Here is a 16,039-nt window from a genome sequence, read left to right on the forward strand (position 1 = left end):
TCAGGGATCCTCTGCAGCTACACCTTCAGGAAGCTAAACTGAAATGTAAAACTTCCCAGGCTGAATTTTGATATGCAGTGCCCTGCTCTGAACTCAACACCAAGGTGCAGCTACCTTGTCAGTATTAGACTAGATCTCCTTTGGGGAAGTGGAGCTTCCAGGGGCAAAGCACAGCTTCCTCCCACAAAGAAATCACTGTACAGCCAATGAAAAAAACTCCCAAACCTCAAGTTTCTGCCAAGGTGAGTGCCCATGCTGTGCATCTTCACCAGACCACTGCCCGCCGTGCCACACAGCTGAATGATGAAAGCCCTCTGCTCCCCAGGACTCTCTCCTTTTTATCTCCAGTGAACCTGTGCTGAAGCAAGAGGGTCACAATGCATCAAGCCACCCTGATATGTGCAGTGCTATTATATCTAAGCATGCACAATTACTCTGCCAATTGGAGTGAAGTAAATGCTACTGTTTCAGCATATCAGGGAAAATGCTTCTCAAGGATTATCTTTTTCTTACCCCATTTTCTTACAAAGCATCCCATAAGAATGTCACAGCTTGTTACTATATTGTTTTTAAAAATATGGTCTTCACTCAATTCTTGCATCCTGTGTTGGTGACTTGGAGGCTGACATCCTATCCAAGATAGACTTGTCTTTAAAAAGTAAAGACTTGGAGCTTCCTGGTTCAATACAAAGCAAATAAAAGCACTGCTCACACTACTCAGATGGTTTGATATCATGGAACTCCCTAAGATCTCAAAACAGATAGGAGCCATTTCCCAGACCAAAGGACAGTCTTTTTTTCCATAGAGTCTACCTAAGAGAAGCCAACTCCTTCCCACCTCCCCCCTTCCAAGGATGTTAGCCCCATCCTTACTGCTGCGTTTTGGACTTGTTGACCCCAGCTCAGACTACCTGATGTTGATCTAATGGGTCAGTAAGCACACCATCACCATGCAGGTCCAGAAGGGTGAGACAAGGTCAAGATCCAGGCCAGCAGTGTCCATGGTCAGGCAAAAACACGTTTGGGACTGAGGTAGAGACCAGCAGCCCCACATCATCACTCAAAGAGAGGCTGATGGACCTGAGCTGAGCTTAAATTGGCTCCTGGGCCCATGGGTGTGGGGTGGAAGCCCCAGGTGAGGCAGCTTGGAGCTGATAAGAGCTATTAGTGCCCTCAATGTTGGTGTTACTGGCACCTGTGAGAAGAGCTTTGAGAGTTTTAATAAAGAAAACAAATATAGGATTTTTCAGATGAAAGTGAGGTTTGGGAAGCCAACAATAAATAAATAAATAGATAGATAGATAGATAGATAGATAGATAGATAGATAGATAGATAGATAAATAAATAAATAAATAAAAGTGACAGCCTTTTACCAAGCTCTGTCTGTGCAGCACACACCTATCAACCTGCTGGTACCTCCTTTGTATGTCCCGTTTCCACCTCAGCTCTGCATTCTCCAGCATTGGAAAACCCACTGTGACCTTAAAAACCAGGAAGGCACGAGGGTTCTGTTGCATGTCCCAGGATTAGTTTATCTATCCAGCTCCTTGCTGGTTGACAACAGGTGTTCAGAGACAGAAAATAACCCACAAAGTAACTTTGGGGGAAAATCTGTGGGGTAACTTAGACAACTTGGAGAGAAAAATCATGGAATTATAGAATTACAGAATGTTTTGGGTTGGAAGGTACCTTTAAAGGTCATCTAGCCCAGTCAATCTGGGCTGTACATAAAGGATACAAAACAGGCATTTTGCTCCCTCCCAGCATCCTCCAGATGTCCTTTCTCTCAACTTGGGGCAGAATGCAATACATCACACTACATTTTCAGCTGTTTCCAAATTTCCTAATATTAGAAATTTAGCTTTTGTTTTATTTATTTATTTATTTATTTATTTATTATTTTATTTTCCCCACTGTGCACAGTGAAGCATGGGCAGTTTGTGTGCAGAGGGTCTATGCAGAATGATTTTAACACAGCGTGTCCTGTGCCTTGAACCACTTCCCTGGCAGCTTTTCCCCAGTCTGAACAATTTACTCCCTTGCAGCCAACTGCCCAGAGAGCTTCAGACCTTTCAAAACTCCATGCTATTTTTGGCAGGTTTGTTTTCTGTAGATCACTAACTCTGCCTCAGGCCATGAAGAGCCTCTTTGGAGGAGTCTGTTTGCAGGAAGGTATCTCCAAAAAGGTGTCCAAAGCTGTGCACATCACCCTGAGGTTCCTTTGCTATTGCTTCTTGCTATACATTGGCTGTTAGGACAGCAAGTGTCTCGCTGGGCAGTAAGACCTCAGCATGGTTCATGGTAGAAAATAATTCTGGAGGCAAAAAGGAACATTGTCTGCTGCAGGGGAAGGGGCTGCTTGCCACAGCTCTTCTCTAGGGGCATCCTTACCATCTTCTTAACAGTAAGCCACCCCAGTCTGAGCAGCAAGCTCAATGGAGTGCTTTAGTTTAGCACATTAACTCAGTTTGCCCTTGCAAAGAGTAAGTCACTAAAATAGCCTTGATTTTTTTCAAGCAACTCTGTGTGGTTGGACTTTCAGGTCCCTAAGGTCAAAGTACACCTCTGTGGGGAGCAGTGCTTAGAGCTCCTGTTTCTAATCAACGTTTATTTTATTGTTTTCCCCTTTCTCCTGTGACGTTACTCCTCACACAGCTCAGCTCCGGGCAGCAGGAGGACGGTTGTAAAGCCAGGCACTCTCCAGCACCAGCTCTTCTGCTTCTCCTGCAGGTACTCAGCCTATTTTTACGATCTGGTTTCCTTGTGGTGTTTGCAGAGAGGCCAGCAGGCTTACTGGTCATGCAGGAGGGGAAGGTTGTCTCGGGGAGGTTTGCTGCAGGCTGGGCCATGCAGCTCACGAACACCCAGGAGAACTTCCTGGGTGGGAAGGACTTTGTGGAGGTTCTGAGCCCAGGCTGGTCAGAGGTGAGGTTGTCAAACACCAAACGCTGTCTGTGACAAGGAGGAGTGGTGCAGGACAGTGTGGTCCTGCTCCAAGTGAGCTCCTCTGACCGTGAGGACCAGATGTCCCGGTGAAGCTGTGCCTGGTTTTATGCTGACCTTGCTCTTGTGTCAGTGGGGCTGAAATCTCTCCTTGCCAGCCGTTTCCTATGCACTCTGCTGCAGAAGGGCAATGCCAGATGATATGAATCCAATATACACGAAAATGCCAAGGGCAACCCTGTTTATATGTACAGTCTGGGGGAGGAGAGGCTGGAGAGCAGACCATAGAAAAGGATCTGGGGGTTCTGATGGAGAGGAAGTTGAGTAGGAGTCAAGTGCGCCTTGGCAGCCAGAAGGGCTAACCATACCTTGGGGTGCACCAAACAGGCATGGCTAGCTGGTCAAAGGAAGGGATTGTCCTGCTCTGCTCTGTGCTGGTGCAGTCTCACCTTGAGCACTGTGTGCAGTTTTGGGTGCCACAACGTAAGAAGGACATAAAACTGTTTGAAAGTCCGCAAAGAAGGACCACAAAGATGGAAAAGGGTCTGGAGGGGAAGACGTGTGAGGAGTGCCTGAGGGCCCTGGGTTTGTTCAGCCCTGAGCAGAGCAGGCTGAGGGGAGGCCTCATGGCGGCCTGCAGCTCCCTCACAGGGAACGGAGGGGCAGGCGCTGAGCTCTGCTCTCTGGGGACAGTGACAGGACCTGAGGGAACAGCATGGAGCTGGGACAGGGGAGGGTCAGGCTGGGGGTTAGGGAAAGGTTCTGCACCCAGAGGGTGGTCGGGCACTGGGACAGGCTCCCCAGGGACATGGTCAAAGCACCGAGGCTGCTGGAGTTCAAGAAGTGTTTGGTCAACACTCTCAGACAAAGGGTATGATTTTTGGGTGGCCCTTTATGGAGCCAGGAGGTGGAGTTGGAGATCCTTGTGGGTCCCTTCCAACACAGGATGTTCTATGAATATATGAATTTATTGCTTCTGTACTTGTGCCACCTGCAGGCCAAAAGAAAACCCATTTGATCTCCACTGACAGTTCAGTTAACAGCTTCCTGGATCGTTTCCCTGAGCAGCTGGGTGCTCCTCACCTTCCTCTTGTGTGGTTTTGCACTCTGTTCTCAGCCCTGGGACGATGTCCTGGAAGGAAAAACACATAAGTCCACCCCCTTGCTTCATCCAGCGCCTGGACCACCTCGTGTTGACTGTTAAGAGCATTGAGGACACTGTCACCTTCTACTCCAAAGTCCTGGGCATGGAAGTGGTGACTTTCAAGGTAACATGGGGGAAAGGCCGAGGGGAGCTAAAGTAGTAGTCCTGAGCCAGTGGCTGGTTCCTGTGGATCTGACGGTATCTCTGGGATTTCTCCTTGGTCTGGGGATGGTAGAGCTAACAAAGTCAGGCAGTTGCACTCACATCCCAGGGCTACAGTGAGCATCAATCTGCTCTTCAGATGGGCACAGATGGCAGGTCACTGCCCTGCATTTCCGTGGGGATCAGGTCTCAGTTGCTGTATAAGTCTGAAGAAATATTGGGGGCCCACAAAGAAAAGAGGTGTCAGAACCTCCTTCCTCACCATCTTCCCACTGCCTCATCTTTGTTCCCTCCGCAGTTCCCAGAGTGTGCATTATTTTTATGGCTGTCCCACAGGCAGGATGGAGGGTGCCCAGAATTGAAAATTCTCATCTTTATGGCTTAGAAGCAGCTGCAAGTGGCCATAGGACTCTCTTGGGTCACTGCATCTCCAGGGATGTGGTGGGAATCTTGCAGCAGTCAACTCTTGCCTTGGGTTATCCCAGCAAGAGCCCAGAGTTAGCAGGACTACAGCCATGTCCCCAGGACTTTTAGGACTACACAGCTGAATGGATGCTGAAAGCTTCCAGCCCAGTAAGTCTCTTTGGTATTGATTCTTTTCTCTTTTTTTTGGTGGGGACAGGAAAATCGCAAAGCTTTACGTTTTGGCAACCAGAAGTTTAACCTGCATGAGGTTGGGAAGGAATTTGAACCCAAGGCTCGCCACCCAGTCCCCGGCTCTGCAGATATCTGCCTTATCACACAGGCACCCCTGGAGCAGCTTTTGAGTCATCTGAAGGTGAGCAAGGTGTAGAGTGTGCACAGGGCAGTGTAACCCTGGGAGGCATGAGGCCAGAGCCTCACAAGTGACACTTTAAAGGTCTGTGCTTTGGGGAATGTCAGAATTTTCTCATACAATGTCGCATGCTTTTAAGGCTGGAGGGAAGAGTGCATAACGACCTGGTAAAAATCCCTTGAGCATTAAACCCCTGCTTTTATGTCTCCTCCCAGGCCTGTGGGGTGATCATTGAAGAAGGTCCTGTGGCCAGGACTGGTGCCGTGGGTCCAATAACATCCATCTACTTCCGAGACCCCGATGAGAACCTGATTGAGGTTTCTAGGTACAGCACAGACATGAGTGCAGTCAGCGGAGGGGAGCCCTAACCACAACCCGTACTCTCAGCCTGAGTCCCAGCAGGAGGTATGATGCGGAGGCCAGGATTTTGATGGTCTGTATGCAGATTCAAGCTTTCATTTTGTAAACCTATGACAAGTCTCAGCTCCCAGCTGTAAAGCTGCATGAGCCTCAAGAGCTTTCTAAAGACAGGATCAGCACCAGCTTGCTCTGTACTCACCCCTGGATGTGAATTCTACTTCTATAAATCAATGTCAATGGGGACTTCATGGCTTTCTTGGGAGATCCATCCTGCTGAAACCTATCTCCTCTCTGGGAACTGGGAACTGGGTCTCAGCGTCTGACACACAACGTGCTTGTGAAGCTGTGGCTCTGTGCCTCATACTCAGCTCTGCATAAATACTTGAATATTTATAGGGTTTCTGTAACCGGGGATGGGAGAAAGCAGCAGTGAGGAGCAACAAGGAGGTGGCTGTAAGGAGGGGAGGGTTTCTAAAGTCAGGGAGCTCACCTGAATTTCTGCAGGGGTGAAGGGGAAATGAGGTGCTAAGAAGACAGTGGCATCAGGCACAAAACTTCTACGTTGGCTCTCCTTGCAGCTCAACATGGTTGTCTTGGACTGTCATCTGAGTTTCCTTCTTTCTTAAATACTGCAATTATTTAAAAAGCATGAAGGAACAAAGAGGGGTTACTTGTTTTTTTTTTTTCCAGGAGAGCAGTTCCCCAGCTGGCCACACTGCGGTAGCAACGGTATCATCAAGGAAACAGTGCTGGAAGGCAGAGAGAACTCTTCTGACCTCTACAGTCAAAATCACCTCTAAAACTGAAATAATCAGTGAATTGTTTTTTTTTTTTTTTTTTAAATGTCATTTCGTGGAAAATCCATCTCCTCCATGGTGGAAGAAAAGCAAATCCCTAATAAATGCAGTGCTTCCAATGACCCAAATCTTGTGTCAGTGCTGGCAGTAGGGATGAAAGCTGCTTGTAGCTCACTTTGAACCATTTGTGGGAGTGAGTGATAAGCACTCCCCTGGGAGGAGACACCACAACTCACCACCTTTGCCCTGTACGTGCAGAACAGGAGGGGACCCTTCGGGAAGGGGACCCCTGGGAAAGGGGGAGCCCCTGGGCAGGAGCCCTGGTTCTGTGGCCGCTCTCCAGGGTGCTGACAGTCACCAAGCATCCTCGCTCCTACCAGCCCGGCCCCAGCTCCCAGCTCTACTGGCCTGGGCTTCTCCCTGCCCAGGTTCTTGTTCCAGCCCTACCCTGTTCATTTTTGGCCTGGGTTTGTCCTTACTGATTGCTTGCTCACAGGTGTCCTGCCTGGCTCGGCGCTGGAAGTGTTGTTTTACTCAGTGAGCTCGCTACTGTAAATATGTTTGGGAAGAAAGGTTTCCTGTTCTTATTTTTATTTTAAGCATCATTTATCTTGGAACAGCAGTAGAAAGAAGGACAATGGCTCTTTTCTTACTCAACTTGACAGGAGAAGTTAGGAACTTTGTTTGCACCGTATTAATTACTGGATTACTTTCATCGTCACGCAAGCTGGCCTATAGTTTCCCCGGGGCCATTTTTTCCTATGCTCTTAAAAGACCTCACTTTCCTTACCAAGGGGCTATGTCTCCTATTTTTTTAAGGACATGAAACATTCATTGTTTGAAACTGGAAATAATGAGTCAGACATTTTTCTGGGGTAGGAGACTGGAGGCGTTTTCAGGATCCTAGGCTTACAGAAGAAATACCATAAAAGAAAAAACCCTCAAGTATGCCTTCAGCTTCCAGATATTTTGGAAAAGCTGTTTCTGCTTCAGCTGATAGGCTTGTACACTACCAGCATTCCTGAAACTTCCCTCCCTTATTTTACACATTTTCTGCTGAAATGTGTCAGGATTGTGCCTAGCTGGATAGCTGAGACAGCAGGCTGAGAAAGTGGGAGCAGTTTGTAATGCTGGCAGCAACACTAGATCTTCAGGCCCTTGTACTTGTGCAAGCCTCACAAAAGCCTTGTCCCTCTCTGACCAAGGACTGACAATGATCAGTGTCAAACACCACAAGCTTGAAGTGGTCTTCTCCCTCCTAGAGGGGTGATGGCACCTAGGAGAACTGCACTCAGAGAGACCTGTGAAATTAAGTTTCTTGCAGCTCTTGCCAATGTGTGTTCTGGTGTCTACTAGCCTTGCTGAGTGTATAGTGAGCATATTTTCCCAGTGGGGATATGAATTTGGGTTTATGAAGACTGTCTCTGACTATCAGGGATAAGTTGGGATTCGCCCTTTCCCAAACAATGACCTTATAGCAAGTGTTGCTAAAGACCTTATCGCAACCTGGCGATGTTGGAATGCAAGTAGGATGAATCAAGTTTAGAAGACCTTCTGGATCTCATGGACAACATGTAGCCTGAAACCCAAATCCGAATGAAATGTTCCCTCCACCTCAATCCCACACCCTACCCCACTCCAGCACCAATAGATGAAAGGTGATAATTCCCTTGTCAGCTTCTCAGCTTCAGCTCACTCTGTCCTAGCCTCTGCTGTGTTCCACTTCTAATTCAAAAGCCATGGTATTGTATGTGTTTGGATTAAAACTGGAAACCTACATGATGTAGAATTAAATCTTTATGCAGAAAATGGATTTACTTCAGTTCTTTATTTAGAAAGACTCAGTGTGACTATGCGTAGACAGTAGGAGAGAGTGGATTACAACAGGTGGGCAAACATTTTTGCTCTGACTGGGAAATTCTTTGCAGAGCCCACTACCAGCAAGCTAAAAAGGAACCAGCCCACATTCCTTGCCTGTCTAGACCCATCTCCCAGCAGAAAGCAGCCCTGAATTCTCCAACAGGTTCTGTACCCACATCATTATCACACTGGAAACAGGTCCTTTGGATAAGCAGTCACAGTATTTAATGCACAGAGGAATATTGCATAGCTCTCCTTCTTGCTATTCAGAAAGGACGCAGGGTAAGAAAGCCTTTCAGTGAGTGGTTGCTCAGGAGCACAAGTACAGATTTTGTCCCAGCCAGAAAGATGATTTAGAGATGCAGTCTCTTTATGCTTTCTCTCCTCTCAGGGGAGAGAACCAGGAATTTCCCAACATGAGTTACAGCGTGCTTGTGCCAACCGTCCAGAGGTACCCATCTCTTTGCTGACCACAGAGGTGACCTCCGGCAAGCTAGCTCTAAATAGGTGCGGGGTGACCTGCCCAAAGCCAGGAGGGATGGTGCGACACAGCCCTAGGATCACCTTGCAAGAGGTGTGGGATATAGATGTAGGACTGCTGTACAATTCCTCACCTACCAACTGCTTTTCATTCAGAAAAGACAGACAGGTTTTAAGGGTCATTGAATGATCCCTTGCACAGAGAGAATTGACAACCACTTCCCAAATGCTGCAGAAATGGAAGGCTTTTGCTGAAAAAGTAGTTAAAAAAAAAAAAAAAGAATTCCTTCTGTGCCTGAGAGCTTTGCAGGCAGGGCTGCTTACAGTAACTCTGATAGATTTTTCATCTGGCCAGAAAGACTACCTAACCATGATCCAAAAAGTGCCAGGAGGAGCATTAAGAAAAGCACACATTTTGCAGTTGGATGTCCTCTTCCCAGACTCAACAATTAGGCATTCCATACAAAAATAACTTTGAGCTCAGCTTTAAAATATCTAGACTATCCCTCGTGGGAGATCAGTTTCCAGATAATACCCCAGGATTCACATAGATTCCCATGGGATTTTTTGCTATTTGTAGTGGCCTTTCAGCTACCGAGAACCAACCTAAGTCAAAACTGAATCTGTGTACTAAGTGCTCACACAGACACACCTCCTGCCTCATGGGCTCCTTTGATACTAAAGCGTCTACTTTGACTTCAAGGGGTAGGAAGTTTCCTGCCATTGGAAATGAATAGTAAAGCACCAATGAAGAAAGGAATCAGAGTTTCACTGGAATAAGTCCCTTTTCAGGAACCCATTCGCTGTTCCTTCACAGGCTGCAGGCCAGCTGGGAGCTATCTGACATACTCTCCAGGTTGTCCACCATAGTGATGATGGTTTCTACTTTTTCTTCGGGAAAAACGTGAGAGGCATTAGATCGAAACTTCTTCAGGAGTGACTCTCTGCTCAGAGGCTTCCTCCAGTGCCCATAGAAAGTGTCACATTTGCCTGTGAGGACATCCCCGCTGTGCAGGAGCAGTGCCACCTCTCCATACATCTTGTCAAAGTTGGCCACGTTATCTTCAGGGTGCTCCACCACCACTTTGTCCAGCAGCTCCCTCAGCTCCTGCCGGTGGATGCTGCTCTCCGTGAAGGAGCTGAGGCCCACTTCGCCATCCAGCAGGGCTGTGCAGGCATTGAACTGGAAGGAGTGCCTGGCCTGGTGCTCGGAGCTGGGGAAAGGCCGGTTGATGTACTTGGACACTGGGATCTTCAGCACAATGGTGCGGATCAAAGAGGGAGAGAAGGACCCTGCGTAGTTGATGAAGAGGTTCCGGACAGACAAGGCAGCATCCACCACCCAGTGCATCCCCAGGTGGGCTGGGAAGCGCTTGAAAGCAATATCCTGCTTCTCCAAGAGGAACTCGTGATGGTCACCCGGTGTGGACAGTGGCTTGGGATGGTAGACACTATAGAAAGCGCTGAACCCAGAGCACCCAGGGATGTCATCCAGAATGACAGGGTTCGCCTCCATCCCTCGGGCAGCCAGCAGTGCTGCTTCAAAGCCCAGGCGGGTGGCATTCCCGATGTGCAGCGGCTTGGCCTGGGTGGCGGCGTTGGCCATGGGCGCCCCTGCGAGCGAGGCGGCGATGCCCAAGGCATGGGCGCACTGCGTCATGCTGAGGGAGAGCAGCTTTGCCGTGGCCGCCGCACTGCCCATGGTACCGACCACTGAAGGAGGGTGGAACCTGAGGGGGAAAGTGCAGGTATGAGCGTGAAACAGCCACGTCGGCCAGCGGGAATCCCTCATGGCTCTGTTGTGGATGGGATTCACCTGACTCAACATTTAGCCATTTAGCCAAACCAAACATCTGTTTGAAACTTCATTGGAGACCACGTAGTGAGGCCAGCATCTTTGGAAAACACTTTTTAATTTTCTCTAAGAGTAGGTGGCATGGCTTGTGTCTGTACAGCTGAACTTTCACCCTGTCTTTCACCCTTCCGGACAAAGAAGGTGGTCTCATGTACCATGCCTTAGGGCAACAGATCCTGGTTGATGTCTCTTGGACCACAATGGAGTCTCAGTCATGATGATGAGGGTTTGGCACTGTGGCCCTGAGCCTGCAGAGCTGTGCGAGCTACCAAGAGGGGATAAGTTGTACGCTTATGCTTGTTTTTCTAACTGAAATTGCTGTAGCATCCTCTAGCCCTGGTCACTCACACCAGCCTACTAGGGGAAAAAAAAAAAAAAGATAAAAAAAATAATAATAATAAAAAAGGAGATTTACCTTTTGGGAATGTTGTGAGCCTCAGTGGAGAAATGCATGAGCCTCCCTTGCACTTCCAGGCCCACGTTAAATGCCAGGAGGAAATCCAGCCCATTGGGTTTGGTGCTCGGAGGTAGCATCTGGGAAGCAGCCAGGAGAGCCGGCAGGACAGCCCCAGATGGGTGAGTAGCAGGGTGCCAGGTGTCATCAAAGTCCATGGAGTGAGTCTGCCAGGGAAATGGAGATAAGGGTTTTCTGGTGTAGGGGGCTAGGAGCCAATGGGGTCCTTGCTACTAGTGCTGAGGTTACATCTGTAACAACATCCACCCAGTCATCCAGAGGTCCCCACGGTGCTTGGCTGGTCCCCTCTAAAAGCAGTGTGCAAGACTGCAGAGCAACCCAAGACTTCTTGGCCCCCATAGCCCCTCTCAGGCACCAGACTGTTTCCTGCAATACTAATTAGTGTTTTAAAGGCACCACAAAGCAGAGCTTCTCATGGAAGAGCCTGCCTTACCGCAACACCGTTGGTGAACGCGGCCAGCGTCGGGGAGAGCTTCATGCCTGGCCTGCCATAGACGGAGCTCACGGCAACTGAAGAGTACAGCTCCTGCAAAAAGGGAGATTCAGGAGAGGACCCTGAGTGAAGGAGTGATTGTATGATGCCCCACTGCAAGGAAGAAGTCCTACATCATCCATGAAATAAAGCCTTGCTTGTGGTGATGGGGTCACCGTAGGGACCACAAACACCCAAGGGAATAGGGTTGTTCCTACCCGGCAGTACTGCAGAGCAATATCGAACACGGGCGTTGTGCTGCCCATGAGGCCGACCCCAATGCTGTCGAGGATCATCCTCTTGCTTCTGTAACGGACAGTCTTGGTCAAGTGCTCGGGCCGAACTGCGTGGATGAAGGAGGCAAAGCTGCTGGTCACGGTCTCCTCGGGAGCACTCCTGGCCACCACTGCAGAACCAAGAGAGAGGGGGAGTGGGTGAGAAGTGGGCTGACAGCTCACAGCCCTTCACCCTCTGTCCCCACTGGGTTTACTGAAGGGAGAAGACAACTGGAGACCACAGGAAGCATGTCCCTTGGGTCACAGAGCCTCATACAGCCCTAGGAAGCTGATGGGTTGTGATTCACAGACAGCGGAGAGGTGCTGCTGGGGAGGGGATTGGCATCTCCTCCCTCATCAGCAGCACAGGGAGCTCAAGTCAAGCAGATCAGTGTGACTTCTGTCCTTCTCCATGGGTTTCCAAAGGTCCAGGGTGCATCCTGGCTCCTACAGCCTTCATGTGCTGTAACGACTGCTCTGGGTCACTCCTCTAGTGGTTTCAAGGGGGTTCAAGAGAAGCAGGGCTCAGCTACGTCCCCCCTCTTGGGTTTCAAGAAACCATTTTTTGTGGATGTCAACGCAAACTATGTCCCCATATCTGGAGAAGGAGCAGAGCAAGTACCCTGCCCCATTACCAGTGGAGCCCTGTTGGGAGTGTATCAACCAAAACCCAAACTAAGCTTAACCCCAATTACATTCTATAGCTTCCATTGCTTTTAGCAAGCAGCATTAGACCCAAAGCCTGGATTTATCTGTAAGTTATCTCTAAATTTATCCCTGTGAGGTGTCTGGGCTCAGGCAGTAAAGCTCTTAAGCCCTATGCACTCAGAAAGATGCTAGTGATTAAAAGCAAAAAGGCCTTTGTGTGTTCTTACACCATTCAGCTCAGCACATCAGAGGCTTCAGCCTGTGCTTCAGAAGGGGAATAGACCAGAAGATCACCTGAGCTTGGTGTCTGAAGGGAAGTTTTTTTCCTGTCTCTGAAAACACCTTTTTAGTAGACAAGAAGCAACACGTCACGCTTCCCAAGGAAAAGTCAGTGTTTGTATTTATGTAAGGTAGAGCTGGGCAGATAACACAGACTATTGGCACTTTTGTATTTGGAAGTCATGATTTCCAAATCTTTGGAGGTGTTTAAATTCCATGGAAAATATCCAATTTGGGACAATTTATATTTCAGTGACAAATCACTTTTGTTTTGATGAATTTATAATTCATAGAATTATAGTCATTAGGATCCACTATAGTTTATAATATCATTTTGAGAGCTCACATGAGATGAGAAAAAACAGAAAATTCAATATATCTAGTATTTGCATGATTTCCCATGTATGTGTATGTGTATGGTGGTGGGGTAGACATACACATGCATACAAACAAGAGACAGCACTAATGCCCAAACGAAAGCAATCACACAAAAAAGTAAAGATGAATGAAACAAGAAAATAAAAATACTTTCTTCCAACATCTTAGAGGAAACCTCATCAAAATCAACAGGCACTTATGACACTATATTTTTTTAAACAGAAAATATCCCAATCAAACAAAATGACCGTTCCCTAATTTCACTAGGATGCATTCATTCGTAAATGTCATGCCCACTGACTCACAGTTTGCTTGAAAATCTGTTTGGACTCACCTAGAGCCTAGGAGTCTGAAATCCACTTGTAAACACAGCTGAGAATGTCATCATTGCTGTGACTCACAGAAATAAAATCCACCCCTTGCAGCGGCTCTGCGAAATGGATCGCTATAGGAATCTGTACCACTCAGCAGTTTGGAAACCCTTCTGGTGCCAAAATCGGTGCCCTCCCTGTGTACGTGGAGAGCATCTCCTGTAGACCGCAAATGGAAGCACCAACGCCCTCAAGTAGGGGGAATGTGAGGTCCAACTAGGTTGGAGAGGCTGTAGGAAAATCTGCCTGAATCACACTGCACCCATAAAATGTTCATTGCTTCCTTCCCATCATCAATTACTCTTTGTCACTTCAGTAATCAGCAATATTTTTTTAACCCTTCAATTAAAGACGCTTGATGACAGCCGTGTTTTTATCCTGCTATGACAGCTGTGCTGCAGAATTTTATTAAAAAAACAAACAAACAAACAACAACAAAAAAAAAACAACAGTCTAATAAACCTGTTTAAGAGCAATTGGATTTGCATGGATTATTATTATTTCTGTTGTTCCAAGTGTTCATTAAAAACCACAAATTGCTCTTACTGCATTAAGAACACATTTAAAAAGGAGTTAATAGACACAATTTATAACAGACCAAGTGGGTGCACTGCACAGTTGTGCTTGATTTGTCTGAAGTGGGAAGCTGAGGTTGTGCAGCTGTGAGACACAGAGAGTTATCAGTGAAACACTTCAAGCAATGTAAATAGCAAGATTAGATGTGAGAAAGTAAGGAGAGAAGAGTTAAGAATCTAAGCAATGAGAGCTACAATTCAAATATCTGCAATTTATGGTCAAAGTGTAAGAATTTGGAAAGTCTGGTTCTCAATCAGTTAAAGACGGTTTTAGCACAGGGCTAGTAAGCAACATTTTTACCACTTTTTCCACCCAGGGCAGTAATTATCGTAACAAGACCCCTAAGCACAACTTCCAAGAATTTGAGAAGTCTAGCTCAGTATGCTTAACCCAGCTACTTAAAAAAAAAAAAAAAAAAAAAAAAGAAAAAAATAAGTAATGACACAATTATTTTGAGATGCTCTTGAAAAGAAAAACAAAAAAGGATAGGGAATGCTGTTCTGCAGAGATACAAACCGTGAGCAGCAGTTTTATGCACTTGCCGGGAGCTTGCCAAGATCTTCTGGGATTTCTAGAGCAAAGACAGAGAAAGACCATTTGTCACCTAAGCTGCTTGAACTTTTTCAGAGCTGTTTTACTGGTTGTGCCTCTAACATGGCATTGGAAGACACTCACAGATCAAACGAGTGGATAAAGCTGACTTTCAGAGCCTACATATTTAAAGGAGAAAAAAAAATAAAAATTTTCCAAAGCTCGGTCCAGCAGGGGTGCCAAGAACAGCCAGGGAAATAAAACAGTGCAGTGGAAGGGGCAGCACAGACTTCTCAGATCTACCATGAAATCTTCCTACAGCCGTGAGACAGACCAGCTCCAGGTGGACAGGAGGAGGAAGACCCACGCAGCACATCCCAACAACAACAACCCCCCCGCGGCATGGGGTGAAACACCCTTGGGATGCGTAAAAGGACCAGGCGTGGAAGAAAGGGGTTAGTAACTGTCATTAAAGTGTCTGCGAAAACCATCCGGTTTTGTTGATGTCGGGGCAGGTTCCCGTTTAATGTCACGACAGTTTTGACCGCTTAGAGGAACCACCCGGAAAGTGACACGACCTCCTTAAAGTGAGAAAGGAAAGACGAGAGATGGATAGGTTTTGTACACGAGATAGTATTTACCTGCAAAGTTAAGTAGACCATTCTGCTGGCTGCTCCCACTGCTTAATGCCCAGCTCTGCACTGCTCTATTCGAGGGATGGGAGAGGTGTCTGTCTGAAAGGTGCCTTGCTGTCAGGGTTTATATATGCTTCTGAAAGGCAATTTGCTTTTTGTTTTTTTTTTTTTTTGCAACTGAATTTCAAGTGTGATGACATCAGCCTCTAGGGACCGAGAGGGTGGGGGGAATAGATGAGGAGGGGTGGTTTTTCTGTGCTGAGCAGAAGGGAAACCCCTCTGGTTTCAGGAAATAAAAAAGGGAAAAAAAAAAAAAAAAAAGATTTAGGACAATAACTGACAAAGTTCAAGGAAACTCCTGTCTCCAAAATGCCACAGGTGCCAATGTGTGAAGCAACTGGCTGCAGGCTCCTCCTCCAGAGGAGGACTATAAAACTGGTACTTACCAGGAAATGAGAGGGACAAGAGCATCCTCCCATTGAGCTGAAGTGTCACCAAACCAGGTAATCCAAGCTACAAAGGGAGAAGCATGGCATTGGTGTTTCTCTTTGATGCTTTTTTTTTTTTTTTTTTTTTTTTAATACATTCACTGTTTTAGCATTTGGCTGAATATTTTCATAATTCTCCTTCTTGTAAATAGCCAGCTCTGTGATGTTGCCTGCCATGTGCTGCTGGTTCACGGAGATGTTAGTGCAGACATGAAATCTGGGCTGGAGCTTCCAGGAGACGTCGGGACCTTCTGTCCCCAAATGGATCTTTGGACTCTGGGGAAATGCCATGGCTTCTTGCTTTGTCCAGTAGTGCATCTCTGGCATATTCTGTACAGAATATCAGCTTGCATTGAAAGCCAGCTTGAATTGTTTTACTAAATACTAGCCAGACCCATGGTCACTGTGAACGTAGCAATGCGTCCCAGGCAACTTTGTGCTATTTTCACCAGATGAGAGGCAGGGCTGTGATATTTATTCCAGCTGTGTAGTGGTGTTGTGCACTTTTAATCTTGCTGTGTGCTTGTCCAAAAG

The 16,039-nt window shown here is 47.1% G+C and overlaps 2 protein-coding genes across 2 annotated transcripts; one reads left to right on the forward strand and one right to left on the reverse strand.

The window, feature by feature from the left end:
* Positions 1-4,071: 4,071 nt before the first annotated feature.
* Positions 4,072-5,393, forward strand: GLOD5 (glyoxalase domain containing 5). Its single transcript, XM_032196027.1, has 3 exons — positions 4,072-4,212; positions 4,873-5,028; positions 5,241-5,393. The coding sequence occupies exons 1-3, from the start codon at positions 4,072-4,074 to the stop codon at positions 5,391-5,393; spliced, it is 450 nt and encodes a 149-aa protein (XP_032051918.1).
* A 3,940-nt stretch (positions 5,394-9,333) lies between these two features.
* LOC116494478 (cis-aconitate decarboxylase-like) lies at positions 9,334-15,832 on the reverse strand. Its single transcript, XM_032196393.1, has 6 exons — positions 15,602-15,832; positions 14,368-14,422; positions 11,543-11,730; positions 11,286-11,378; positions 10,793-10,998; positions 9,334-10,252 (listed from the first exon to the last, which is right to left on the reverse strand). The coding sequence occupies exons 1-6, from the start codon at positions 15,830-15,832 to the stop codon at positions 9,334-9,336; spliced, it is 1,692 nt and encodes a 563-aa protein (XP_032052284.1).
* Positions 15,833-16,039: the final 207 nt, after the last annotated feature.

Source organism: Aythya fuligula, chromosome 13 (assembly GCF_009819795.1).
Source record: "Aythya fuligula isolate bAytFul2 chromosome 13, bAytFul2.pri, whole genome shotgun sequence".
In the NCBI taxonomy this organism is placed as follows: domain Eukaryota; kingdom Metazoa; phylum Chordata; class Aves; order Anseriformes; family Anatidae; genus Aythya; species Aythya fuligula.

Excerpts from the sequence above, each read along its gene's own strand:
- LOC116494478 (XM_032196393.1), bottom strand. The coding sequence starts at position 15,832 with ATGCCAGAGATGCACTACTGGACAAAGCAAGAAGCCATGGCATTTCCC. Across the intron at positions 14,423-15,601 it reads CAAATGCTAAAACAGTGAAT|AAATCCCAGAAGATCTTGGC; the intron begins GTATTAAAAAAA and ends TCTTTGCTCTAG. Across the intron at positions 10,253-10,792 it reads GCTCACAACATTCCCAAAAG|GTTCCACCCTCCTTCAGTGG; the intron begins GTAAATCTCCTT and ends TTTCCCCCTCAG.
- GLOD5 (XM_032196027.1), top strand. The coding sequence starts at position 4,072 with ATGTCCTGGAAGGAAAAACACATAAGTCCACCCCCTTGCTTCATCCAG. Across the intron at positions 4,213-4,872 it reads TGGAAGTGGTGACTTTCAAG|GAAAATCGCAAAGCTTTACG; the intron begins GTAACATGGGGG and ends TGGTGGGGACAG. Across the intron at positions 5,029-5,240 it reads AGCTTTTGAGTCATCTGAAG|GCCTGTGGGGTGATCATTGA; the intron begins GTGAGCAAGGTG and ends GTCTCCTCCCAG.